Raw genomic sequence first — 27,926 nt, 5'->3', positions numbered from 1 at the left:
TAGGGATAGTAAGACAATTAAATGAGATAGGATTAAGATAGTATTAAGATACCTAAATGGGGTCGTGATTCAACCCTCATGGCAACATTATTCAATGAAATAAGGCGCACAAGAGCCTGGGCAGGATTCTTGGCTCATGGTAAGCCCTTGGGAAATGGATACTCTAGCCCTCGTGCTCATGTTTATCTTTTCAGCCATGCCTCCCCGCCCCCCAAAACTATTAATGAGTTTTGTTTGAAATGCACAATTTTTGGCGACATTTCCCTGCTGGGGAATCAGTCTCCTGAGTAGTGGTTTCTTTCTTAAACATCGCCGGTTACTTCTCCAGACTTCTTTGGAAAGATGAATGTAGAAGGAACGCCCGCCGAGCCCCGTGGCCCAGTGCTCCTGCAGGAGGCGGCTGGGTCGGCCACGGGCACGGGCAGCCTCCCACTCACCCCGTCACCCAGGCAGCACCCACCCCCCCCAGACCCCCCGTGGGCCCAACTGGGGCCACGCGTGTGCATGTGGACTCTGCCGTCCCCAGAAACGCACGGAAGCAAAAGGACTCAACACCGACTCGCAGGTACCTTTTCAGACTAAGCTTTTATTTTTTGATATTACAAACCAGTTTTTCTTTATTCACAAACCACTGTAAGTGATATAAACACTAATTTCTAAAGACAGATATACACGTTTTCTGGGTTTGCAGATTGCGTGATGTGTGTGTTAAGAAGTCACTATATGCCACACATGATATTTTTTTCCATAATTCATAATAGCAATAGTTATTTAGATAAATGAAAACATTCCAAATAAATACTGTTTAAAAAAATCCAAAATGTTCGTTTACATCTCTGACATACATTTTAAAATGACTTATTGGCATCTTGGCGGATTGCCCGGATGAAAGGTTTTTGCAACATCATGTGGCACTCACTTGCTCCCAATGATTTTATTAAAACTACATACAGTCATGGGGGAAAGTACAGCTCATTGATGAAAATCAAAACTGCAAATTAATTTTACTTTAACCAACACAGTAAGAATTCTGTTTGTGATTCCAAATACACTGCAAATTCTGGATTTTTTTTTTTTTTTGGAGGCCATCGGGAGAGAGCTTTTGATTCTCCCGAGCCCCCTGTCCCTTCCACGTTTCTCCCCTCCGGGGGCAGGATGCCGGAGCATTTTAATTGAGTGTTTTCTTTGAACACACCCACCGGGCACCCATGGTCCTAGCAGGGGCCTCCAGGTGGGGGATTGAGAATGTCTCCGGTGATGCTATAAAAACAGCCCCTCCCTCCCCCACCCACATCAGTCTGCTGAACAGAACATCTGACATGCTTGCTTTTGGCTGCTAAGCAGGTTCCCCCCTCCCCCCCCCTCGCTCCTCTCCAGATCCTGAGCATCTGTCTTAGATATCGAAGCTACAGAAACTTTGTTTTCAAATCTTGTGAAACTTTATTGATGGTTTAATATCCAACCGATCTTACTGCATGCACATAGGATGACAAGAGAAAGCTGGATCACAAACACTTTTTTTTTTTTTTAAGTTTTGTTTGGTTTTGTTTGAAAGCAGAGTTGTTAAAGCAGATTGGCAGGTTCACAGCGGTGAGTTGATAATTGACTGAAGGGCGTGCCATAGGACCTAGCTGTACACAGGGAGACTGACCTATGGCAGCGAAAACTACTGGAGGCGGCTGGCCGCTGTTTGTTTGTTTTTTTATTTAAATACAAAAACAGGAAGACCCGTGACAGATACCCCAACTTAGGTTAACTTGTAAACAGGACAACATGGAAAGAGTTCAAACAGAAGGAGTACAAACTGCAATTTTTCGGCTGTGTCACTCTGGCCCTGCTGCTGAGGTGGGTGGGGGGGCAGAGCTTTGTTCTTGGGCAGGGGGGCAAAGAGGGTGGAGCCTACTTTTTTTTTTTTGCTTCCTTCTGACAAGTGTCCTGGGCCTTGGAGACAGAACTAAAGATACTGGTTTGAGAGAATCCTTGGGGACCAGGCGGAGGAGGAGGGCCGGCTCTCACGGACAGAAAAATTGCAGATTGCTCACACAACACAGTCATGTTTCAAAAAGTACCAAGCTGATGAAAATACCATGATTATCTCTACTCAATGATTGCAATACTTGTAAAATGCTTCTATAAATCCGAATATGATTATCATGTAATTCCATAAAAATTATACATCTGTCTCTAACAGTTCTACTTAGGCTAAAACTAAAGCTTCATAGACTGTTTCTAGAACTTAACAACTCCACTGCACAGATGTAAATTTTATACATTTTTTTTTAACTGGTACAAAGAATTTAAGTTATTACTTTCTTTTTTTGGAAAAAAAGAAAAAAATAGAAACAGTGCTTTTTATCACCTTTTTATTAATGTTATTTTTTTCCCTCCCGTAATATAAAAGTCAGCAATGATATCAATAATTTATTATACTGGAAGAAATATAAAAAGAATGCTTGTTGATGGCCTAACTACCAGTTTTTGCCTAAATAACTAGCGGCTGGTTGAGAAGCTGAATACTACCAGGTGGAATGGTTTAAAGGGTGGGTTTGCACAGCTTCATTCAACTTGGATGCACAAAGTGCTTTTAGAAGCACCCCTTTAACAACATAACCTTTGGCTTGAACTCAATGAGTAACTTAGAACCGCTGACATGATCGTTGGTGCAGTGGGTCGTTTGGATTCGTCAGTTACTATTTTGTGTTTCCTTTTAACCCAAATCCCAGTCCCCATCCCCTAAGACCCTCCCACCCTTCCCCCGCTCGTAAAATAAAATAATGCAGATGCAGAAAAAAATGACTATTGTAGTCACTTACACTCTTCCCGGACAGCTGATAACCCCAGTAGCTTAAGATTCAGCATATATAATTCATTTACATGATATAGCACTCTGGATATGGCCCTAAACCAGTTTTTATTCATAGCTAGCGTCTCTCTATTTCAACCACAAAAACTCCTACAGCCAGCAACCAAACTACGGAACCTTCAGAAATTAAAGACCCACAATATTAAAATACACAGAACAAAATATCTGAGGTATAAGATAAAAAATGTAATTTTTTTCCTCTTTTTTTTTTTTTTAATTTTTAGAGCTGCTAAAATGATGTACTACTGCGTGTATTGCAATACCCAGGCCTCAGAAAGCTCCTCTCTCCCCACATTGGAAGGTTTTAATGGTTTTGTCATTTAGTATGGAGCAAAACGGTTGTATCCCCCTCGGTATATACTAGCCTGCAATGAAGAAAGAACGAGACCCACATCATCAGCATGGCTCCTAGTCTTGGCATCAGTCAAGGGTGCAAAAGCATTCTGAAACAAAGCAATTTGAGGGGTGTGTTTTTTACATTTTCCTTTTGCAACACGTGGATCATCAAAAAAAGACTAATGTGAAAAATAGACACTCAAAAGCAACCAAAACGGAGGCACCCCCTACCCATCCCAGGTCATTCTCAGAGAACTAACGGCAGGACCAGGCCTGACCTCCCCCAACGGCTCTTTCTACAGAAAATCCCTGCAAGACCAAATTCCGTCGGCCAGTCCTGCTGGAGAGAAGGACTCTGACACGGGCTGGGCAATGGAAGGGTTTTCCCTGTCTCATTTTGTTTGCTTGTTTGATTCATTAATGCGACATTCCGCCGGGCAAAGCTCAGGCTACACTCAAGAGGCCGAACGTAGACAGCTGATGGGATGCAGTGATTCAACTCTCCTTTCCAACACATTCCTCAAGCGGGCTAGGTGTTGAGGCAGAGTTGCTGAGTGCAAAATCAGGATGAAAATTTAAATCAACTGCTTACTTGACTTGGCTCGACAACCTCGATGGAATTTGCTCTTGAGAGGGGAGTTTACAGATGAAATGCCTGATGTAACTGAGCTTGTGCAAAATAATACGTTTCCAAATCATGGCTGAATCTCTATGACCAAGCTCCAGTGACTTGTCTGGTCATGGTTCTGGATGGCTATGAGGTGGCACTTAACTATTTCCTTTTTTTTTTTTTTTTCCTAAAAGTATTGGCGATTCAAATGAATGCCTATGGGGATTTATTTTTAGGATAAGGACTGATATTCTTGATCCCAAGCAGAAAACTGCATGCCAAAAGCTTTGTAATGATTGCATACGCTCTCACGTGATGGGCACGTCTTACTGTACTCAAGAGTTTTAGTGCATAGAAGTTTGAACAAGTACAGGCAAATTCACCCCACCCTCACCTCCCACTTTTGCCCTCCCCCACCCCCACCCTTCCCCAAACAAAAACCCAGGCTCCCCCCCACCCAAAAACAAAAGACAACTCCCAAACCCAGCTGATTCCTTCTAATTCCTTATGTACTAGGCACACACACAAAGCGTGCCCCTCTCTCTATTTTCTTTCCTGGGCGACTATGACTTTAAACATGAATTGTAATAGGGGAGGAGAGGCAGTCAGATTCTCAGCTGCCTGACAGCAGAGGCCTGGAAGTGTGCAGCTTAGCTCCTCTGAAGTCTGTGCTGGGGCTGGAACCTTGGGGCTATGTGAATGAGCAGCAAGGGAGGGAAAAAAAAAAGAAAAAAAAAAGTTCTGCATTGACACTGCATTCTGTTAGTGATGGATTTAATTATCAAAATGACTAATTATTCCATTAAGGTAAGTGCTCTGCTAGGTGAGACTTGCAAAATTAGAAATATAATAACTTACATGCACTACATTGCCAAGAAATTAAGACATTTATCAAGTTTACTGGGAGGATTAATGTGGCATTTTAGCTGCTGTTAGCACAAGAGACAAATTCAATTAAGGGAAAGTGCAAGGACGTCAACCGTCAACCCATACTAAGGCCCCAGCTGGGGGAAGGGGAGGGGAGGAGGAGGGACTGGTACTCACCATGGCACCAACGCTGTAGGTGGGGGCTGGAGCAAGTGTGTGGTGGTAGGGGTCGGCAGCATAAACTCGTCCGTAACTGGAAGGAAAACACGGGTGAAGATTAATCCATAATGTGGCATTACAAAGTCATAATCGCAACCATAAAATACAAAAATACCAAGACAGTGGGGAGGGGCCCTATTAGTCTTCAGAGACAGGGAACACGTTCCCATCTGCCACATAACATGAGAGAAGTCCAACTGTGTCCAACACATTTACTATTGCTGGCGAGATAATGCATTTTCCTGTGTCTTGTAGGACCGTGTCTACACTGCTCTTGGGGCTACCACGGAGCCTGAGGTAGACAGAAGAAACAACTTGAAAGAGTGGTTTTATGAAGCCCGGTACCCACAAAGAACATGTCTTTTATTCTCAAGAGAGACGGTCTTTTCTCCTAATTTAGCTGTTACCAGTCAAGCAAGACAAGGTAGGTCACAAAGGGTAAAGCGGCCCAGTCGGTGCATTTAGGGTCTGACATCTCAGAAGAGAAAACAACAGATGTACTTGAACAGGAGGACCGTTGAAGGGTCTGTAGGACCTTTCCCCCCACGCCCCCCTCAACTCAAGAATTAGTCTGATTTGATTTTGATCCTATCACCCCAGAACTTCTACCTCATCCATCAATGGTCGGGTTCTGAGAAGGGACACGTTTTGAACAATATTTCTTGAGGACGAGATCTCATCTCTGAGTTCTTCTCTGCCTGTCTCCCATCCTTCTCCCTCCACTGCCATGCCTTCCAGTACAGGCTTTGGAATAAAAACAGAGAGATGGATGCCTACTGAATGTCTGGGACTGAATGCAGCAATAAATCAGAAATCAAGGTTCAGGGAGTTTAAGTTACTTGTTCAAGGTCACAGGGCCAAATGGAGTCAGAGCTGATCCCTGAATCTCTCAGGGCACCCTGTATGCTCTTTCCGTGGTGTCTAGCGCCCTTACTTGAACGACCTGCCAGATACCTTCTTGGAGACAGTTTGAACACTGGCCTTTTGGTGATGATCAAAGCTGAGGTGCACATTAAGCTAGGTTAGGTTCCCTGGAAGAAGAGTCTGAAATGGAGATTCTCATGCACATGCTTTGTCGAGGAGTGCTTTCAAAAGGAGGGCAGACAGGCAAGCTGGCTGCAGAATGAGAAAATGGAGAAGCAAGGATATGGTTTGAGCTGGAGACTAACTTCTACCTGACCCTGTGAACCGTGCCCCAGAGTTGATCCTACCTGGAGACAAGTGCATTGGTTTTTTAATGCCCAGGGAAGTTAAGCGTGAGCTATGGGCTTCCATAAGGAATGGAGGATAACTTCTGGGTTAAAATGACTCTCTTTGGCAGGGGGTAGTTCTCTGAAGGAGGGAGCAGCTATGCGCCATTAGCAGCCACTGCTCACAGCAGCTGGGGGATGAGGGTACCGGCCACTAAATGGGCTATATGTCCATTATCAATGGCTTGTGACTCTTGGACTTTCCTTTAGGGAATGAAGGAACAAGGTGGGAAGAGATGGTTTGCACTATCAACCTTAAGCTCACCTCCCATCTCTTAAAGTCTCATTTGCATGTATTTATATTCCTTCACTGTCTTTCCCCCATTTTCCTTCCAATCTTCTTTCTCATGATTGGAGGATAAGAATGTACTAGATGGACGTCGTGGAGTCTGGGACAGTGGGCAGAAGCTTGGGTGAAGGTTCTTTAACTCCTAGGGTCCAAGTTAGACCCCAAATGGAAAAGAAATATTTGATTATACCAAGTTCTCATCAGCTGTGTCTAACGCCTCCTTGCCTATCTCAAAGGTCACTGAGCTCAGATAACCTAGCTGAGGCCTTTTGTTTCAACACACAGTATTCTCGTGATCCACCAAAGCAGGGACATGAATAGAGGTTTCTTTTTTGACGTGACCCTCTCAGGGGAACTAACCCCCCTTTGGCTTTTCATTCTTTGGGACACCCTTGAGTGATCTGGCGCAATCAGATGGCTTTCAGTCAACAACGCTCCCTTTCTCTGGGAAGAAGAACAGATGTAAGTCCAAGCCAGAGGGAGTGTCAGAAGAAGAAGGAGGATGAAGTTTCTGAAGAAATCTTACAGTCACAGAGGTCAGCCATGAAAGTTGGGCCTCTGCCCACATAACTAGAAGTAGAGGTGAATAGCGGTAAGAGGACATGATATATGACTGTGGTGCTGATTTTCATTTTGTGAGAAGAGAGTCTGTCATTGGTCTAGAGAAAAAAGAAACCACTAATGGGATTATTTTAATGCACTTTCACCCAGCAAAGCTGGTCTTATGAACAAGACATAAAATGCAAAGATAAACTGAAAATCCTTGAGAATTTAGTAAACGATGCCAGAGCATCACTTACGATGATATTCCTTCAAAACAAGTATGAAAATGCCCATTTCAAGAAATGAAGTTTTTTAGAATTCGGGGAATGGTTTTACTGTGGCAAAAATTTCCTTTTGAGGAGATAACATATCGGTAGTCCGAATGTATTCAATGAGAACGTAGCTCCCACCTCTTTCCTCCATATACTTTAATGGCAAATTCTTACTTGCCTATATAACACTGGGCAGAGCTTCAACCTTTGTGGAAAACCCAAGGTAATAATTTGGCAGTATTCTTTTCCAAGGCAGAAGAAAAATACAGCAGCACTGAACTATTCCTCGTAAATGAGCAGGCTCCTTTTCTCCTCGAGGTGACCTCTACCTTCAGAATCCGATGGTTTTATTATGATTAATAAATTTCATTTCCACAGTGGAAAAGGGACCATGTCAGCTCAAACTGAAAGCAAGGAGGCTTCTTTTCAAATGCTAATTTCTAAACACGCCCTTGTGTGACACTACAATTTAGACACAAGGTTATTAGGGAAGATGTGGACTGGAGCGCGGCTCTTGCGGTAGAAATGCCAGGCACGTCGGCGACCTGATGTCCTCAGAGCTGGCTAAGCACAGCCCAGAGGAAAGATGGCAATTCCCAGGGACCTCGATGGGAGTGATGGGGAAATGACTTATGACCGCCATGTTATGAGTGACCTACACGTATCGTCACCCTCCACGCCACCCATCCCTTTGGCAAAGTGGGCAGTGGTGCAGTCAGGTCGTGATGCTTCCATGTCCCCACATCCCATCCATCAGAAATTACAGATGAAATCTTCCAGGTGTCTACCTGACTCCATTCATGCTATTACCCCCCTAACATAAGCCACCAGGATTTCATCAGAACCAAATCCACAACAGCCGTAAGTCTTGTCTCTTCGGTTCTACTCTTGCCTCTACAGACTACCAGCCACTTAACCACTGTGGCTAACCCAACTATCATCTGTCTATCCATCCATCATCTATCTAGTTAAATATAAGCCTAAACATATCACTTCGTGCTTAAACCCCTTCAGCGGTTTTCCGTCGATCCCAGAATAAGACCCAAACTTGCATGAGTTGCCCCTCCTCGTCTTTCAGTCCTCTCTTCCTACTCTCTGCCCCTTGCGCTCCATGCACACTGGCCTCATTGCTACTCCATGGACACGTGCAAATTCATTTTCTCCTTACCGTCTTGGCACTTGCCTGCCCTTCATGTAACATAGCAAGTCTCTTAACGGTTTTGTTTACTTCTCTCTCTACCTGGTTATTGAGCCATCCCGCCCGTGCCAGGAAGGTCAGCCCCATGGAGGTGGGGCCAAGTCTATTTTATTTGTCTTCTTTTTTTATCTCCAGCATCCGCCCAAGCACTGGCCACAGTGCAGGTAGACAAAGGGCCAAGCCAACGTCACTGCGCGAGGAAAGGCACCAAGAGGGAGGAGTAAACAGGAGAGAAGACACTTGCACCCATCCTTTGGATTGTGTCAGCAGCAAAGATTCTTCCAGATAGGCTTTCTGAAGATTCTAGGTCAGCTGTTCCCAGAGACATTCAAAACCCTTCAAGACACTCGGAAGGTAAGTTTCTGGGGACTCTGGGCATACAGAGTGTGTAATTGCACCTCACCGCTGAGAGTTCACAGAACACGGGCCAAGATGCCATCACGCTCATCAAAGCCCTTTCGGGAAAAGCCAACCCACCCACAAAATCGAACAGCTTTGCTGGTGACCTCACCGCGGCTTGCGGCCACGCCCTCACGAGCCCACCTCTTTTCGACCTCAGCAACAAGTGAAAACCAGGAGGCCACCCGTGGTGCCAGGGAGAGCACAGGGCAAGAAGATCCAAGTTCAAGTTCTGCCTTTACAATGTCTTTCTCAAAGACTAGACAAGTGGCTCTCTCTGAGCCTCATTTTCCTGTTCATGAAGTGATATTGTTAGGTCTGAGCCTTGTCTGATTCATCAAGTGCATGGAAAGAAACCAGGTACATGTTAGAGTCCAAAGCAGTCTACAGATACGAGATTGTGAGGCAGGGGATCTTACACGGAGTTTGCCAAGCCAGGCTCTCACTCCTGCCTAGACTTCTGGTCTGTAGAGGCAAGGGAAAGATTCTCTTCTAACATGATTGCATGTAGCTCTAGCAGTCAACTTACAGATACTTGTGGAGTTAAGCACTATCTAATTTATGAGTTACAGATGTAGTTAGAAGTGCTGTGTTTGAGCCTAACGTTATGTTGGAGTAAAATAAACAACTGTGCTGCCCGTTGAGTGGGAAACGAGAACCTGTATTTGTTAAAGTGCTTCGTGAACTCTACTGACAGATGCAAATATTACTTAAGATCTGAATTTAGTTGAAACGAGCAGGATTATAATGAAATACAATAGAGCTGTGTTGGTACCCACACCCGGATTCTAGCATGGGGAAGTGATTTTCTTATAGGGACATAGTAAGAACACTAATTTCAGTCTCTGTATTTTACTCTGTATATCTCAATTAAGAGCCTTTATGCCACCTCAGACCTTATTCTTCCTGTAGCATCACTTCCCCATGCCTCCTGTCCCAGAGGTGGTGGGCAAGACCCTGGGGGAGCAGAAAGGGGAGTGAAAAACCCTCACCGCCCCTCCCCCCCCCCCCGATGAAGTTCCCAGTGGCGTGTAGCTCTCCTGGACAGCCCAACTGCAGCAAGGAGGTCTGGAGGACTGTGCCCCCACCACACACAGAAGTGTTGCAGGGTATGCTTTCTAAAGAGTATGCATTCTGATCCCTGGGGTGTCTGCCCTGTCACCAGAAGCTCTAGTGCCCTCCTAATTATATCCAAGATACAGTCTGAAAGACGTTTGGGAAAATGAATCCATGCCAGTCACACACGTACAACACTGTATACAAAGGGGGTACCATACCATAACCCTGCGGTTCTAAGAGCCTGCTATTTGGAGAGCGATGGTTAAGTTAAGTGATATTTCCCTTCCCCGTGGAGGGTCCACTGAGGTCTGGATCCCAGAATGGCTCACCCTGGTCTGGGTGTCTGAGGCACCCCGTGAGAAGACAGAAGCTAACCTGTCCAGGAAGAGGGCCTCCTCATCCCATCCAGATGTTCATCCCACTTTATCACTCTGGTTTCCTGAGCTTTTCCAATGAAAAACCAAACGACTGTCAAAAGAAAATCCTTCGGTTTTCATTGCTGCTGGTATAATCCACTGATTGATAGGTTGTTGCTTTCCCCTCATCCAGAAAGAAAGGATCTGGAACACTGTTCCAGATCAGGCATTTTTTTTTTTTTTGCGCGTTTGGGAAAATGCTCTGCTCTCGGCAGTTGTCAGTGGCTGGAAAGGAGCTACAGCTAATACCAGGAAGAGGAAGAAACGGAGCACATGGAGGGTATGTGGGCTTCGGAATTCCTCAGCTCTGCCCCAGCTATTGCATTAGTTCCTTCCCTGATCCAACTGCAAATCAATCCGTTTTCAAACAGAGGGTGTTACAGGTATTTATATTTTCCAACTGACCCATCTCACACTCATCACTAATAAACATGCAGCAGAACATAGTAAGATGCCACAGTCCTTCTGAAAGAGGTGGAGGACTTCTCACATATCCCTTGGTGACTCTGGACTGCAGGATCTGACAGGTCCCTGGGAGGCCGCAGAAACCCTTTCCAATTCCTGGTTTGGGATAGCTTGAGCTATCCTGCAGATGAATGGGTTCTCACTTTCATGCAAATAAACATCTACCGGACAACCAAGAAGGCTCAGGGTGCAAACCCTCCTTTCTCAAATCGTAGAATATCACAACTTCAGGCTGTATAGTCTGGGTTAGCATAACGTACACTGGTTTGAGAAGATCTTAGGATAGAAATGGTAATAATGGCCAAGATTTGGGGCAAATCTTTCAGGGTCATTCAGAGCAAAGACAATGAGTTAATCTCTGTCCACCGCAAAGAGACACGGAACAGCTGGTGCCAATCAACCTGTTTCCACAGGAAGAAATAAGAGGATTCACAGGACCTCAGACCACACATCCTGGATTGCCACAATAGGGGAAAAATCTTCTTGGAAGTATTAGGGTGGGAACCACTTGAATGTATTGGGAAAGAATTTAGAGAGAGATGGGTTAGAAGGGGATGTTCCCATTCACTTTCCTATGGAGAGTCGTCTGAGGGCTCAGTGGCTCAGTGAACATATCCACTAAGGAAACACTCCTCTTTGACTGCTCTAGCCTGTCCTAGCTTTAGTCTAGATCACGACATTTGTAGACCATTTGTCTACAAGTATATACTTGTAGACCATGGCGGGGTGGGGGGGTGGGGGTGGGGGGGCGGTGACCAAGCTTTATTCTAAAAGCTTCTCAAGATACATGGGAGAGGATCTTAACCAGTCCCAGACTCAAAACATCTATAAAGCCACTTCAAATGTAGCAAAACTTCCCCAAAAAGACTCAAGTAGAAACGGAAGAAATTCTCCAAATGAACAACATGAAGGCATCTCAACTTGACTCTGACATTTCTGAATGTTGCTCACTTCCTTAGCCTGGATTTGAACTGATCACCTTCCCCAACCACTTAATACATTTTTCAGCCTCATGTTTTCTCTGCTCAGAACCAGTGCAGAAAACATCTTCTGGACTCTCTAGCTTCTAAACAGGAAACCGTAGAGTTCGCCTATCCAAACTGTCACACATCTGAACTCTGTATACGTAAGTTCACTTCTAACACCTGTAACAGCTATGAGAAACAGACCATTCCACCCATGGCAAATCAGATGGCATCTCTCCGTGCAATTCAAAACTTCTTCTAATTCTGAATCCCAACAGATCAGGTCTGAGATAGGAACCTTGATTCTGGATTCATCAGAGTAGAGTAATAGCCACTACCTGGGAGTTGAGAAGACACAGTAAGTCCTGCTTTTGGCCATAATTCCTTCACTCTGGAATGCCTCCTCCAATAAAAGACCCATAGCCATGCTCTCTGTATTGCCAAGCTCAAGGCCATCCTCCTCATAGAAAGGCTGTTTCACCTTCTTTGTGTGTTGACAACTGTTCTACCAAAATCACTAAGAAATTCCCATCATGCTTTGAAATCAACATGGTCCCCAGCTAGGGTTCAGTCTACCGGGGGAACCACAAAGAGTAATCTCAGAAAGTTAATCTCCTCTCTGAGCCACCTCCTCCATCTGTGAATGGACGTCATGGTGCATTCTGACTGCTTTATAAGGCAGTAGTGAGGTTGACATGAGGGTTACCGGTTACCAGTCAGCGACCAAATGAGTGTCAGTTATTGATGCTTTCAAGGTAGCATTGCCTTCTGTCCCAGATGGGGTCGCCACACTAAAGCCCCTAGAGTACATGTGTCAGAACTACCCCTGAAGTAAGCATCTGGAGCCCCCATACACTATGTAAGCAGATCAAAGATTCTGAGAGGTTAACCAGCAGGGTGAGAAGAACAAGCAAGTGCGCGCGTGCGCGCGCGCGCACACACACACACACACACACACTATACTTTCACTTGGAGACAAAACACAAAGTCAGGATGCACTGCCAAGATCCAGATGATCTGTCACAGTATTTTAATTCCAGGTGAGTATCCCTCACCTCTAAGAGACCAGTTCTTGGGGGCACACAAACCCTTTCAATATTCATTTGACCAAACGAATGAAAATCTAACTCTGGAATGGTACTGTCCAATAAACATATAATAAGCCAAAGATGAGCCATTTTAACTTTTATAGTAGCCATATTAAAAAAGTGAAAAGAGGGGCAATTCATTTTTATATATTTAATCCAACATATTAAAATAGTACCATTCCAATGTGTAACCAACTTAAAGATTATTAATGAAATATATTACATAATTTTTGTCCTAAGGTTTCAAAATCTAGTATGTATTTTATATTTATAGCTCACCTCAATTTGGACCAGCCATATTTCAAGGGCCCTGTAGCCAAATGTGGTTATTGGCCACCATACTGCAAAGCACAACTCTAGAAAAACCTATCCTGTCTTCTCCTTACCACTGAAAGGGGAAAGATTCCTGACTGATCAGCTCTGTAGTTCCTAAAGAATTAGGAGTTACCTGGGAGAACTTGTAAGAATGCAGATTTTCAGGCTCCCTCTCCAGACCTATAAATCAGAATCTCTGGGGCAGGGACATGGAAAGAGGAAATGGATTCTGCATTTTTAATAAGTCCTGCAGGTGATTTTCATGCACTCTAATGTTTGATAACTGCTGTTCTATTTTTTAATTCAAATTCTGCACTGATAATAGCACTCCCTCACTCAGGCTAATTAAGAACTATCTGGATATCTTTAATTTTTATAAGTAAACTCAGAGAAATTTTATTTTTATAGGGTATCACTATTGCCTGTAACAAGCTTTGAACTATGCCTAGTACACGGCAAGCTCTCAATAAATATTATAATTATTTTTACCAAGTTCCTTTGTTTATATGTTGCCTGAACACCCTGCACTCTTCTAATACACATCACATTTTATTGAAACAGACCAATTAACTACAAATCAATTTGCTGCATGACGACTTTGCTGAATAATCAAATCACCAAAACGTAAGGAAGACAATTAGATAAAGTTTGCCGAAGAATCAATTAGGGGAATGGCCCTTTTGGAAACCTCTAAATATTATCTGAGACGGTATGGATGCACGAGTGTGTGTTTATGTGCCTGTGCATGCAACGTACATGCACAGGTTGGGCGGGGATAGGATGGAAGAGGGAGATGACACCCCACGTGGCCATGAACTTGCTTCTAATAATTACTTCATAAAGTATATAGCAGCCCGTTCACAGGGGATTGTTTTGATGGCTTTGGCCATTCATTTGGCCAAGGCTTTTGTGCAGACCCCCACCCTTACCTAGTGTCCAGTACTCATAGAGAACTGGGAGTGTGTCCCCAGGTGGGAGTCCCATGCCTCTAAGACAGTGCCTGGCCCAGTGGAGGAGGCAAGACTTGCTGCCAGACAGAGACCCAGCCTCTACCTGCACCCCGTAAACACACAAGCATGCATACACACTCTCTTGAGCAGGGGGCAGCTGGGATTCAGCAGCCAAAACAGCTAGGTCAAAGTTTCTGGTAGTTTTTAGGGGATGGATTATCCATTTTTAGCCACTGATTTTCAGCAAAAGAAAGATTTTTGGAGAACTGACCCCGAACACACATTGCTTGTTCAACCCTATCTCCCAGAATACGCAGGATGCTCCCCAGCAAGGCAGCTGCTTCCCGTCATCACTCTGTCCCTGCACCTAGACTAGTCCCCAGCACGTCAGAGTATTCAACACACACCTGCTGCAGGAAGGGGACGCACCAAGTCAAATCAACACCCAGTGGAATAGCCATGTGGAGAGCCGCTTGGTTCCCTTAGGGCCCCTCAACATTTTAACAACTATGCTGCCCAACTCACTAGTTTTTCAAGAGAGCAAGGGGACTCCATCTCGAGGCAAAGGTCAACGGTCCAAGGTCAAAATACAAGGAGCACGTGGGAGCAGTGTGGTCTAGTGGAAAGAACTCTGTCATCAGACAGACTCCATTGGGATTGGGGGCAAGTTACCAAAGTCCTCTGAGCCTGAATATTGTTTTTTCTTTTTTTAACCTCCAAGAGGAGGAGGAGGAGAACAACTATCTCACTGAGCTGATGTGATAAATCATACGTGCATATAGGCACGCACGCACGCACACACACACACACACGCAGGTCTCTACGTATACGTACAATTTATCATGCTTGCTAGCGCACAGAATTTGCTCAAAAATGACAGGAAGTTATCGTCACACCCTGGAGAACTCAGCGAAGCCCGTTTGAGGGACCAGGACTGCAGGGATGGAGGGCTCCCGCCTCATGGCGACAAGAAGTCTTAGCACTCCATGGAAATAACTGACATAGCCTTGGAGCAAGAGGGAGAGCGTGGACATTTAACACGGACTGAACCTCATCCGCTTCGAATCTGCCGGCCTGTTTGTTCTCCGGTCAAAATACAGCCCAAAGCCAACCGCCTTTTTGGCTCTTCCAGCCCCATCGTCCTAACCCAGGCCCCTGCCACCCCTCCATGGACTGCTGTAAGAGACTCCCAACTAGGGCTCCCTCTCCTGCTCTTGTCCTTTGGCAATCTGTTCTCCACGATGCCGTCTAACTCATCATTAAAATAATAAGGCAGATCACAGCTGACCCTCCAACGCCTTCCTACCACACTTAAATCTTGAGTGGTTTCAGATTCTCCAAGTCCTCATTTGTCCTGAGCCCTAGCGGTCTTCCTGATTTGATCTTGCAAACTCTTGACTTGTACTCATAAGCTGTGGCCTTGCTGCACATCCTGCTGAGCCTGGCCACCTCAGGCATGCCTCAACCACATGGCATTTGCATCTGCTGCTTATTCAGCCTGAAATGAATCCCACAGTGCCATACCTGGCTCACACCCTCACTTGATTCAGGTCCCTCCCTGTTCAAACGTCACCCCCTCAGAGAGGTCCTCGCTGCTCACTGAACCTAAAGTGACATTGTATCCTATTTTCTCTCCGGCATTAGAGCTGTTGTACAACTTGCCATGCAAGAAGATCACATGCCTTTGCATCTACATGTCGGGCGTCTGGTCTCCACTAGAAGGGAGGCTCTTCGAAGGGAGAGGCTTCTCCTGGCTTATTGAATGCTATGTCCTGAGGGCTCAGAACACTTGCTGATACATGGTGATGACTCACTACATATTAATGAACTGAAGTGAATTTCTAGCTGTTCTGCCAAAATCACTAACTTGGCTTTTCAACCTTCATTCGAGTATAAGACCCATATTCTCCTTCTACTACAATCACTAGCCCGTCCTGGAAAAGGTCCATTGAGTCACAGTGGCAGGGAGACCTCGAGTCTGAGAAGGGAAAATCATCTTGTCCCTTTGGCCATCTCTTGCAGGATCCAACTCATGAAAGATTCGTCATGGTACAGAATGAGAACCCCATGCATGCTGGGGGTTCAGTGCTGCAAAGACTGTTTGCCAGAGACACCCACATGGGCACTTTGTCTTTCAGGAGCAACCAAACCAAACGCAAAACGAAATAACGAATACCAGTGCTAGAGACACTATTGAATAAGAAAACAAATACAGTCTCACAAAGTGCACGTGCGAGCGAGAAAAGTTTCTTCTACGTGGCTAGCAAAAGCAGAGTCAACATTTTGACATCCTCTCCAAAAGACCCAAGTATAAATCGTCACTTTTCCTCCGGGGACAGGAAGAAAGCCCCTTCAGTGCCACAGATCCTACTGTCTGGCGGTTTTCATCTCACCACCTTTACCCCAAACCACCGACAAAACTGGCCAGATCTGCCCGACAGGCAGCTGTGTAAGAATAATACGCCTTTATAAGAACTTCAGTTATAAAATCCATTGAGCCCTCAAAACTGAGATTTTAAGTGTCTCGCTGATTTCTTTCTTCACTTAAAAAGAGAGAAGTTGCCTTTTGTCGAACACTGAAATCCAGGAGATGCCAGGATTCGAGAGACCTGCCCTAAGGAGGGTTGTTCTGCACGTGGGGATGGTGTTGGTTAGGATGGGGGTGCCCCAGGTTCTCCCAGCACCGGGGGAGATGAGGCGCTTGGAGACTTTGTTGAAACCATGAATCACAACCTTTGCTGACCGACCGATTCTGATTTTCCATATTCACTCTGTGAGGAGGGAGGACTAGCTGGGAGATAATTTGACATTTGATTGATATGGGTATCTCCTTTTTTCATGCTTGGTTCAAAATTCAGAGTTCAAATTGACCCTTTATGAAGCATACAACGTATTATTAATATGGCCATCAAAGCAACAGGGATATCTCTCTCAATTTGAAATCTGATCAATAGCAATTCATTAAGAATCTACTGAGCAGCTGTCCTAAATCAGATAAGGTGGGTGAAAACACTCGCTGTACCCAGGCGAACTTTCATTATCTGTGCCCTCTTTTAGGAATAGTGAATGTAGACCACTTGCTTACAAGGCAGGGTTTGTTAAGTCATGGGATGAAATCAATGTCTACCTCTTAAAGCTGCAACTTTGCAGTGTTTGATCTATGAGGTCAAAATACAACTTAAGATACACCGGGACATGTGTACGTTTTAAACAGGAGAGGTAGAGGCGGTAGAAGGCGGCATGTCCACCAATGGCATCTATTCACATTTTAAGCCAACATCCCTCCCCACCCTAGTCAGTTATCCCTTCAGATGCATGCTCCCTTTCCTAGGTTTTGAAGATGCCAAATGTCTCTTGCATCCCAGGAACATTCCCTGCCGCCCCCAGCTACGCAACTATCCACCTTCTACTATTTATTAGTGAAGTGTTAGGGATGTCACCACCTCTCACAGGGAGAAACCGATGTTTCAGGCTAGGAGTTGAGGCAGGAAAATAGGGGAGCCCTTATCTAAGGGGTTTTATAGAAATGGAGTAAGCTGTCGCTTTAAAATATAAGCATGCATACCTCCTGAATTCCCAGGGTAAGACTTTCAGCCATTAAAAATATGGAGACCGATTCTATCAATGAAACTGGCCCTTCCTTTTGCTGGAGACATGTTCCTAGCAAACTGTTCGTCCTTTAGTTCCTTCTCACCAAAGACTCAGTAGGGAGTGAAGCGTTAGCAAACGAGCCTTCATTTACTGCTCCATTGATAAAATGTGATTGGTAGCAGATGAAGTTCTATCTGCAAGGCTCTGTGTAATGTAGGCTTTTGAAGGTCATTTCATACTCAACTACATGTTCATGAGCTGTACAGTCCTCCCTTGTTGGATAGAAGCAACATATTGGTAAGATTTCCTAGTAATTGTTTTGGTGAAAGTTCAGGCTTAAAAGCAACAAAACAAAACCACCCCAAAACCAAACCAAAATCAAACCAAAAAACCAAAAAACCCCAAATCTGTTGGCACTCACCTATCTTGACATTTAATCAAGTAATTCCATGCTAATGAAAGTCCAAACATAACTGTTCTGAACCACATCAAAGCAAAAAGACAGGTATTATTTTGACGGACACATCATGCAACTGTGCAGTTTCCATTTGCCAATGCCCTGATTCCAAAAGCAGAAGACTTTGTCTCTCTAAATCCTGCTACTTGTAATAGGTTTTAAAAGAAAGGAGATGGAGGATCTTTGATTAATAGAATGAAGATCCCCTTCTCATGAGACAGAGATAATTATATTCCCCAATGCCTCTAGTTTTCTGGATTCAGTCTTTTATAACCAGTCATTCAATAAAGATCCCAAATAATTCATATATACATCTGTGTGAACCCAGGCAAAATACGTCAAAAAACATACAAGTCACATGTATGTGTCCTTAATCTCCCCCGTTCAGCATTTTAACATAAGAGCACTGCTTTTACCGTGATCGTATTGTGGCTTCATTCAACATAGTCTTACTTTTCTAGGTCATGTATCATTAAGACTGGAAATAAAATATCCAAGTTAGCAAAACGCCTAGTATCTTTTTAGACAGCGGAGCCTAAAGGCTTCGGCTATGCTCCAAAGATATATGGACTTTGTTTTTGTTTTTTGTCTTTTTTTTTTTTTAAACTCAACTTTCTAGAGTGACCAACTGCAGCATGTGAAGGAAAAAAAAAAAGAGAGAAAGAGAGAGAGAGAGAGAGAATACTGAGCTTTGGATGGATGCATCAAGAAGTAGCAACGTTTGTTACCTGCAGAGGTGTTACAAGAAATTTCATCTGCTGCAACGAAGACGAACTGATTTCTGGAAGAGAAGATAAAATTCACAATACTGCTCGCTCAGGGGGAAATGTGCTCTCTGCCAACTGGGTGAATGTATTCAGATGCGGGGAGGGAGGGGTGCTTCGTTCGAATGGATGTTGCAAGGAAATGTGTGGATAAATCTCAGACCTTGAGAGTTTAGAAAGATCGTGAAACAGGCATGCGGGGACCTCGCCAACGGAATCATGGTGATGTGAGAACGGGGGCCATGTACACACTGTTGCACCGTCATATTAATACTAAGTGTTACCAGAACGTCATGCCAGGGGATGTTGCTAAGGCTAGGGCAATTCAAACTGTGCTTGGATTTCTGTGCTAAACGGAGACTACATTTAAAGAAAATACGGACGGTCTGTTGGGGAAAAGGGGATACTAGCTATGAAAATCATAAAATTCCAGACTTTTTGTTATTGTGGTATAATATCAAAAACATTTTTCTTTAAAAGGAAAGAAAAAGAAATGCTGTCATTTCAGAAGAGAATGTTATATGGTATCATGTTATGGATAATAATTTCCTCACCAAACTAGGCTGGCTACATAAAGAAGGTAAGAGCACTCATCTGTTGGAATAAATCCTATCTTATCAAATTATTTTTAATGATGCAGTATTTAAAAGAAAATTAAAATGGAAAATGCCATTTTTCTTTGATTTAGTAAATCCGGAAAGATGATAAAACTCTCTTAAGATGTTTCCAACGGTGGCATTTGCACAATGAAATGTGTTCTAATTCAGACCTACTGTTTATTTCTCCAGAAATAAGAACGTCTGTGGGAGGCAGATTATAAAAATGCCCCCAGTAAGATTGGCTAGGCTCTTAAATGTCTCAAAATCAGCAGTACAGAGTCTTCTGGTTCTCATGTGTTAGATTTTACTGTGCATATGAATCATTAAGAAGCAAGATAAATGCATTTTTTGGGTCTTAGTTTGGTCTTGTTCAAATGTTTTAACGCTTCCCAAAGTATCTAGTGATTGAGCATTTCTTAAAACATCTTAAGAAAGTTTTACTGTTGCAAGAGGTACACCCTGGAATATAAACAGAGCTACCATTGGAAAATTCACTAGAATTTAGCATCCAGTTGAAAATTCTAGCCATTTCCACACCAGTGAAACCTAAACAAAATTATGCATGCTCTGAGAATAGTATTCTGTATGTTTCTCTTCCACATAACAGAAGTCAGCCAAGTTCACTCATCACCTCTCTTAAAAGACTAAAAGTTAGTGTTCCTGGATTTTTGCTGTCTTTTTGCTTGGACACAGACTTTTTGAGCCCCACCAATAGCTGGCTTCAAATTTCTGAGGTTTGAGGAGCAGTACAATTAATACCCCTGAACATGAAGATGTTTGGGTTGAATATTAGTTTTGACTGGTTTACCTTTGACTTACTCAAGGGGCAGTAAGATATGGACACCCCAGTTACATGTATGAGATTGTTGGGGGGGGGCCAAACAAGCACTTGGAAGGACTTCTGTTTATAGTATGCCCACAAGGAGAACACTACCAAGAACACTACCATAACCAAGAGTGGCCACCTGGTTTATCCAGAGGGGCAGGCTCTTTGGTATAGCCATTTTCCTATTTACGGGACGGGCCTCATTAGTTAAGTAGTTCTATCCAGTCCAAACCCTATAATTCTAGAAGACTCTGGCACCTTGCATCCCACTTCTGCATTTTCCCTAAGGAACTGTCCCACCTGCTAGACATTAAGAAAACCATGAGAGGCAACCAACAGAAGTAAAATGATGACTGAATGAACAGGGAAAACTTCTAAGAACGCAGCCTACAAGTATGTTTATAAAGATACTAGACCTTCAGTTTAATTTTACCCAGAAGTTTAGGACATACGATGGTTGTCCTTCACAGCACTGTTCCTTGGGACATGATACACTAACTCTGAAAACTAATGCTACCATTTCTCCATTCCCTTCTCCTCTCTCTCTCTCTCTCTCTCTCTCTCGGATAACCTATATATTTTGAATTTTTTAGAGTGTCTTTGTGATGCCTGCGCAAAGTTCTGAACAAAGGGGATGACTCAAGCCGACTATCAAATCGAATGTATGTCAAAGCATAAAGTTATCACCAATAATGATACTGTATGGGATAGGCCATGGCCTTTGCAGCAGTGCAAAAAAGGAATTATTAAAGAGTACTTGCAAAAAATAGTAGCCATCTGGATGTATCAATTCTACACTGATTTTTTTTTTTAATTCCACGTAAACATCCAGGAAGGTTTCCCTAACATTTCAGAAAACTGCCTTTCTATGGAGCTCATTAATTCCATGGAGTCAACTGACGTGATCAGCCCTTGCCCCACTATGCTACCCTTTCACCAACTGATTATGAGTACAATGAATAGGAAATGCCTGCAAATTATAGCCTGGGGAGGGATGTCAGGCCAACGTGGCCCACATGTGAAGCCAACAGAGGAATCTGGGTAGAGTTATAAGGGGCAGGTTTCATGGCGATGTCTCTGTCCACTATGTTATACCATTTTTATATACAGTCTGTTTCTCCCCACTTGACCTTTAAGACAAACGATCTATCTTAGCCCATAAATGGATCATATGTGACCCTCTCTGTGGAATCATTTACCCCAAATGACCAGAGAGAGGTATGATCAAAGAGATTAATGATGTAGCTGCGAAGTCAGCTCCTCCCCTAGCAAGGTCAGGACAAACTGAATAACCACAGCAGTGCAGGTACACTCTGGACAGTGGGCTCACCTCTCAGAGCAGAGAGGAGGCTGGTACGGGGCCTGACCCTTTAAGTCAATCCTAGTCTGCTCTGCACTCTCAACATAGACTGAAGAATTTAAACTTCAAAAGCAGTTGCACTTGACTTTCAGCAAACTGGTTGTAGATGATAAAGTCTGGCCAAGTAGATCTCAGCCTTGGCTGCACACGGTAAAAACACCTGGTGCCCTTCTAAAATTCTGTGGGTGGGTTTCGGACACTAGTAGTTTCCAAAGAGCCCCAGGCGTACAAGCCCAGGGTGAGGGCCACTTGTAGCTGAATGGTTCTCACCTGCCTGTTCCCTAGACTTACAAGGAGAGGTTAAAATAATGTGAATGCCGGGGCCCTTCTGTGGTGCTAGACTGACTGGTGTGGGGCAGGGTGTGGAATGAGGTAGTTTAGGAGATGCTCGGCAGCTGATTCTTCTATCAGCCACAGCTGAGAAGCACTGGGTATGGCACAAATACGGAGTGGAAAGGGAGTTGAATTACTGCATTTTTTGCAGCTTTTGCTTCTTTTTGTAACTTCCATTTTGCCACCCACCATGCTAGCCTCTGAGGCAACCTAGCTATGTGGCTGCTGAGGATGTAACCACAGACACACCATGCATGGCCCAGGAATGGTCCCTCCTAGTCTCTGGAGGCCTTCTGAGAGAATGGATGTTAAACCTCCTTTTTGAAAGCGAAGCTGGTGTTCAGTGGCCACGATGTCATGCTCTATCTGCTTCCTCCCGTGTTCCTCTTCTTTCATCACCTCCCATGGGCAAACTCAAGAGCATCTCTGCTAGGTCTTTCCACTTTCCTTCTGAGTCTACATCTGATTCTCTTTACCAGTTCTTTAATCTGGAATTTTTTTTTTTTTTTCAAGCCCTCTCTCTACCGCAGAATTTCTCAAACTTCCCTGACAACAAGATTTAGCTAGAATGCTTGCTAAAAATATATACATGTCTGGGTTTCAGCCCTGACCGCCTGAGTCAGAACTTCCAGGAGAGAGGTCTGATCATTTATACATTTGGAAAGAACCCAGGCCTGGTTATTGACCAGCTCTGGGGGCCCCATTTGCACTGTCCTAAGTGGCTGATGTTCCTGAAGAGAATCATGGTCCCAGGTAATTCGTACCATGGGGAAATTTGGGAACACTGCCGAGAAATCTCCTGCAAGTTCATTCCCATTTTCATTTCAGAGCCCCCACTTCTCCCAGGAAGACTGTTTGACAAGGGGAGGCTTTGTGGGAGGAGGGAGGATTACTAATTTAGAAAAATAATGCAATGGTTGATTACTGGGCACAAGGGAGAAGGCTACGTTTGTCTTGAGTCTTTGCAATGTTGATGCCAAGGAGCCGCTGGCCTAATGTCAATGGAGTATTTATCCATGACAGGTGGCTGCCAAGCCTTGTACCTATGCATTAAATGATTTAATTTTCCTGACCACCCATCTTCCCATCCCAGTCTTTATAGACGAAGAGGCAGAGGCATAGCAGGTCATGGAACACACACAAGCTGGTAAGTGGTGGTGAAATCTGAACATGGTTGGGTTGGCTCAAGACCTGACTCTTATTCACTCGCTAAGATTGGGCTCAGGGGCGCCCACGTAGGGGTACTGAGTCAGCAGTGGAGGGTCACGTCTCTACGGAGGGACTTCCTGATACTGTTCTGAACCTTCATATTCCTCCCAGACAAAATAATAACAGTATTTGGATTCCCCTTGGAGTATGATGTTAATTGAGGCTTGAGAGAGAATTATATTTTGCCTTAACAACTTGGGATGTGGAATGGCATGGGCCATGGTCTTTCTCTCTTTTCATTCTATTACCAGCCTTCATTATGTTTTACGACGGTTTTCACAGACCAACCATCTAGACTCTGAATCTGACTCAGCTGGTGGTACATTTAAATTAGTCCTGTGACCTGCCATAGCACCCTTATATCCCACTTTTCTTCTTAGGCTAAATCTCATCTCTCTGCAATTTTCTTTCTTCTAAATATTACCCACGGCTGAATTCTAAGAGACAAATTAAAATAGTAGCCAGCCAGTATTGCTGTAGGGAATGTGCGAAGCCTGGTTTCAAGAGAGAATAAAACTTGTGGCACAGGCAGGGGAGAGAGGAGGGAGGACGGACGGGGAATGTTCTCCCATCAGAGAGCACCGGTTTTAAGTTTCACTGTTAAATATTCTGGTGGCTTCTCATTCTTTGGCCTCTTAATTCTCTTATGTCACTATTGTTCCACAAAACTCGGCGGGGGGGGCATCACCGAGGGCAAGTTCTTTCTTGTAGCCAATGCTATGAGTATTGAATCTAGCGCGCGCGCGCGCGCACACACACACACACACACACACACACACACACACACACACACACACACACACATGTGATTAAAACCCCCAAGGCTAGCTAGTAAAAAAAATCCCTAGAGCCTCAGAAGTTGTTGTTCTCCTATGGTAGATAGCAGTCAAGATGCCCCAAGATGACAGTGGCACAAAATCAAATTAATCCTATCTGTAGGTTCTGGGGCACCTGCTGGTTATAAGGCAGAGTTTCTCAACCCTGACTGCCTATTACAAATCAGCTACTATATATATATATATATATTTTAAATGAAATACTAATGACCAGGACCACTTCCCAGTCTTTTAAGTCAGAATCTTGGAGAGTGGTTCCCAGGCCTGGGTATTCTCAGAAAACCATTCCGGTGATCCTAACGTGTCAGCCAGCACCGAGAACTCCCATTTGACTGTATGAATATTTCTTTGAACTTATGTTCCCTACTTCTGCAGGAAAGAGCTGTGTCCTCTGGTTTTTCAATTAAACTGCACTGGTATTGACTGCCACTTTTTATAACTGTGCTTACCAGGATGCTTCCCTTTGGACATGTGGGATTAAGGCAGAAATGCACACTAATCGGGGACTCTTGCGGTTCATGTTAAGAAGTTGCTGAAAGGGTCATATGGAATCCCGCCGTGAATGTTTTCTGAGTAGTTAAACATAACATGCAGAAGTAAGGTGCTTCTATTAAAATTGTTCTTGCTGACTTTACTAAATAGTTTACTCATTTTGCTCTTTGAATCCTCAGATGGTTAATGAGGGTTTGCTACCTGCCAGGCACCCAGCTAAGCCACAGGGATAGGACGTTGTGCTCCTGGCCTTTAAATCACTGTGGAACATCTGCACTGGGCTTGGCTGCCTGGAAGCTCATAACCTAATTTATATTTCAGTTTTACTGCCTAGAAAGCGGAACTTATTTACTTGGGATCAGTATTTTAATTCCCTCTTCCCTTCCCCACTCAGTTCTAAAACTCGAGAATTATAAAAAGCCCATTCAAATTTATAGTTTCCCCTGCCCTGTGGTTATTTCTATTCCTATTTTAGTTTTGAATTACGTGCACTTCAAGAGGCTGTGGCGAACTGTAGGATGACATGGGGTGTAAACAAACAAACCAGCAAGCAAACGAACATACGGACTATAGAATCCTCTGAAAGGGTCTCTCCTGATTCCTTTTTATCTCACACCCTTTAACATACATGTAAAATCATTTCATTTAACCCTCAGTTCCTACTGCTAACATTAGGTACATTAAAAAAATAAAGTTTAACTGGGAAAGGAGAGACGTGCTGAATCTATCCCTGATTTGAATATTTGAATACTTCCATCCAAACTTCTGGGTTTCAGAAATTCATCCCTGGAGACTTTGAGAGCAGTCCACTTCTGTAATTTTCATTTTTCCAACCTTGAACAATCTCCATGGTTCCCACTACTTTTTTTTCTCAGCTAAAAAGAGAACTGAGAGTGAATCTGGAAGCCCTGCCCTGTTGCCTTCCTGGGCCTCAGTTTCTTCATTGGAAAATGGGAACAAAAATAGCACAGCATCCCTTAGATATTTTGTGTGTGTGTGTGTGTGTGTGTGTGTGTATTTTGATGAGAATATGAATGTGAAAAGACTTCATTTGGGGGGAAATTGCCATTTTTTTGGCTGTGTATACTCATGAAGGATAGTCATCTCTCCCCAGAGAGAGAAGGCATTTGTGTTTTTAAGTGCTGGGCTTCCAGGGCTTTAGGCCAAGAGGGAGAGGGTCAAGAGCCTTTTGAGGTTACAGGTCCTATCAAAGGTGGGCAGGGGCCTCCCAGAAGACAAAATCTCACCTCAACTTTGGTTGGGCAGGACGAAGAGGGGTACAGAGGGGTACAGCCCTCATGAGAATGAGTTTCTGATGCACAGTTAGAAATGGTTCTGGCCAATTGCAGGAATGGCTACATGTGTTCTCTTGGGGAAGCAGCTCTTGTATAGGGGAAAGGAATCCCGGATTTAAGGGGGTCGGTGTGGGGGGTGGGAGCATAGGGTGTCCAGGCTGAGGCTCTGGAGGCTAGAGAGGACACACTGAGGTCTGTGCCCACCTATGAGTTACATGCAAAATGAAGTTAGTGTGATGGTGGAAAGGTCCAAAACCCTACAGATCCCCAGGGGATTCTGATAATCCATGACCACCCCAGGCAATGGACTTCTCGCCAGCGGCAATGGGAAAAGAGCAACATAGGCAGATTTGGTGTGACTTTTTGAAGAGTAATTCTCTGTAGAGCAACTGGTTGTACAGAAGTCTACAGTAGTGGAGGTGCAGGGGCTGAGTTTATGTGGGGAGAATGGGTCATTTTTCCTATGATGTATCCCTGAGCTCCTCCACAGACAGGAAAGACCAGGATGAATGGAAAGACAGGCTGTTTGATCTCAGGATTCCCAGTTGCTTCTTCCTTCAGAATTTTTTTTTTTTTTTTTTTTTGCCTAAACTATTTTTCTCCCAGTTTTACTGAGGTAAGGTCCCCAAATAAACATTGAATACAGTTGGACTGCACAACATGCTTTTTTGGACGTGTAAAAAGGATGACTTAATATACATATACATTGTGAAATGATCACCACAATCAAGGTAATTCACACATCCATCCCTTCATACAGTTACCTTTGTGGTTGGTGAGAACACTTAAGTTCTACTCTCAGCAAATTTCAAGTATCCCTATTTTTTATTTCTAGAATGGAAGTCCAGATTTAAAAACAAATCAAAACAAAAAACCCCATCTATGGTCAAAAACTGATTCTAAGCCAGAAAACCTGCTTCCACAGGAACAAAACAAAATATGTCCATAGTTTAGTGATGCTAACAATAATATTATCCTGAGGGTCATTAGTGTCAGGTTATTCAAGGAACTTCCTGCTCATGACAACAATGAATTCAATAACCCAACCCACTTTAAAGATGAGGCTGTTGGGGATCAAACAGATCAGTTAGCTTGCCTGTATTATCTCTGTAGTAAGTAATTTTAGCCTAAATCTAAATCTCTGATCATATTCTATAGATGAATAGCAAATATTTGCTGATGCATGCATCAAAGTAGGTACAGTGATTATAAAAGACTTTGCCTGAAACCCGGACCAGACCAATTATTGGTTTTGGGCAACTGAGCGAGGCACAGGTCCCCAGAATGTTAGTGTTCTGGGGGTCCTAGAGTTTGCCTCATCTAAACACGACTCACATTTTTTAGTGGATTTAGATTTGCTTGCTCCTGCCTGTATATGGTCAGTGCTTTCAAATAATACCATATGCTGAAAAATATGTTAATGAACAGTTGAGTTATTGAGAACCCCATGAATTTCCCCCACCTCCTTTGTTTATGAAGTAATGGTCACCTTCCTCTCCTTCTGATCATAAGTGGTATTATGGTCTTCATTTAGCAGATGCAAAAACTGAGGCTCAGGAAAGCTAGGACAAATCTGATGGGACTTTTCCAGAGTATTTTTACATTTGCGTGAGTTTGTTACCCAATTAGAAAAGACTAGCATGAAATCACTCTCATTACCCATCAGTCTTTGAGGGAAAGAAAATGATCAATGGTGGCCCCAGGTGAGTTAAGAGGGGGGAGTTCCCATAAGGTGGATTTCGAGGGACCCCCAACCATTGACAGTTCTTACTTTCTCACTGAGGAAAGGAAAGTAGACAGATGACTAGAAACCAGCAATTTACTAAGACAAATTCTACATCCTGCAAGGTTTGTGGAGTGTCAACATTATTTACTGAATATGGGGGTAGGACTGAGTTGTGCCCTCGATGGTGGTGCTTCTCAGATGTCATATACACCACCCAGGGGGCTCGAAGGTGTAGAATCTGATACAACAGGACTAGGGTGCGCTTAAGATTCTGCATTGCTCACAGGCTCCCGGGGAGGCCAACTGGGTTGGTCTGGGAACCGCACTTTGCAGA

At 43.9% G+C, this 27,926-nt stretch overlaps 1 protein-coding gene across 12 annotated transcripts in view; it reads right to left on the bottom strand.

Moving 5' to 3' along the window:
- Nucleotides 1-3,183: 3,183 nt before the first annotated feature.
- RBFOX1 (RNA binding fox-1 homolog 1) overlaps nt 3,184-27,926 on the bottom strand; it is a 2,047,095-nt gene continuing 2,022,352 nt past the window's right edge. For 7 of the 12 annotated variants that reach the window (XM_028117531.2, XM_088016933.1, XM_088016935.1 and 4 more), the window contains 2 exons: nt 4,854-4,929; nt 3,184-3,306 (listed from right to left, as the gene is read on the bottom strand). In XM_028117531.2, the coding sequence (XP_027973332.2) occupies nt 3,184-3,306; nt 4,854-4,929 (199 nt within the window). Of the gene's footprint in view, nt 3,307-4,352; nt 4,501-4,853; nt 4,930-18,880; nt 18,934-27,926 lie in introns of those variants that run through there. The other 5 variants (XM_088016928.1, XM_088016929.1, XM_028117530.1 and 2 more) reach the window with 3 other exon arrangements.

Source organism: Eumetopias jubatus, unplaced genomic scaffold, assembly GCF_037043125.1.
Source record: "Eumetopias jubatus isolate StellerSeaLion01/CBP00866 unplaced genomic scaffold, mEumJub1_p1.0 scaffold_12, whole genome shotgun sequence".
In the NCBI taxonomy this organism is placed as follows: Eukaryota; Metazoa; Chordata; class Mammalia; order Carnivora; family Otariidae; genus Eumetopias; species Eumetopias jubatus.
The sequence above is the reverse complement of the archived record's forward strand: the minus strand, read 5'-3'. Positions and strand labels throughout refer to the sequence as shown.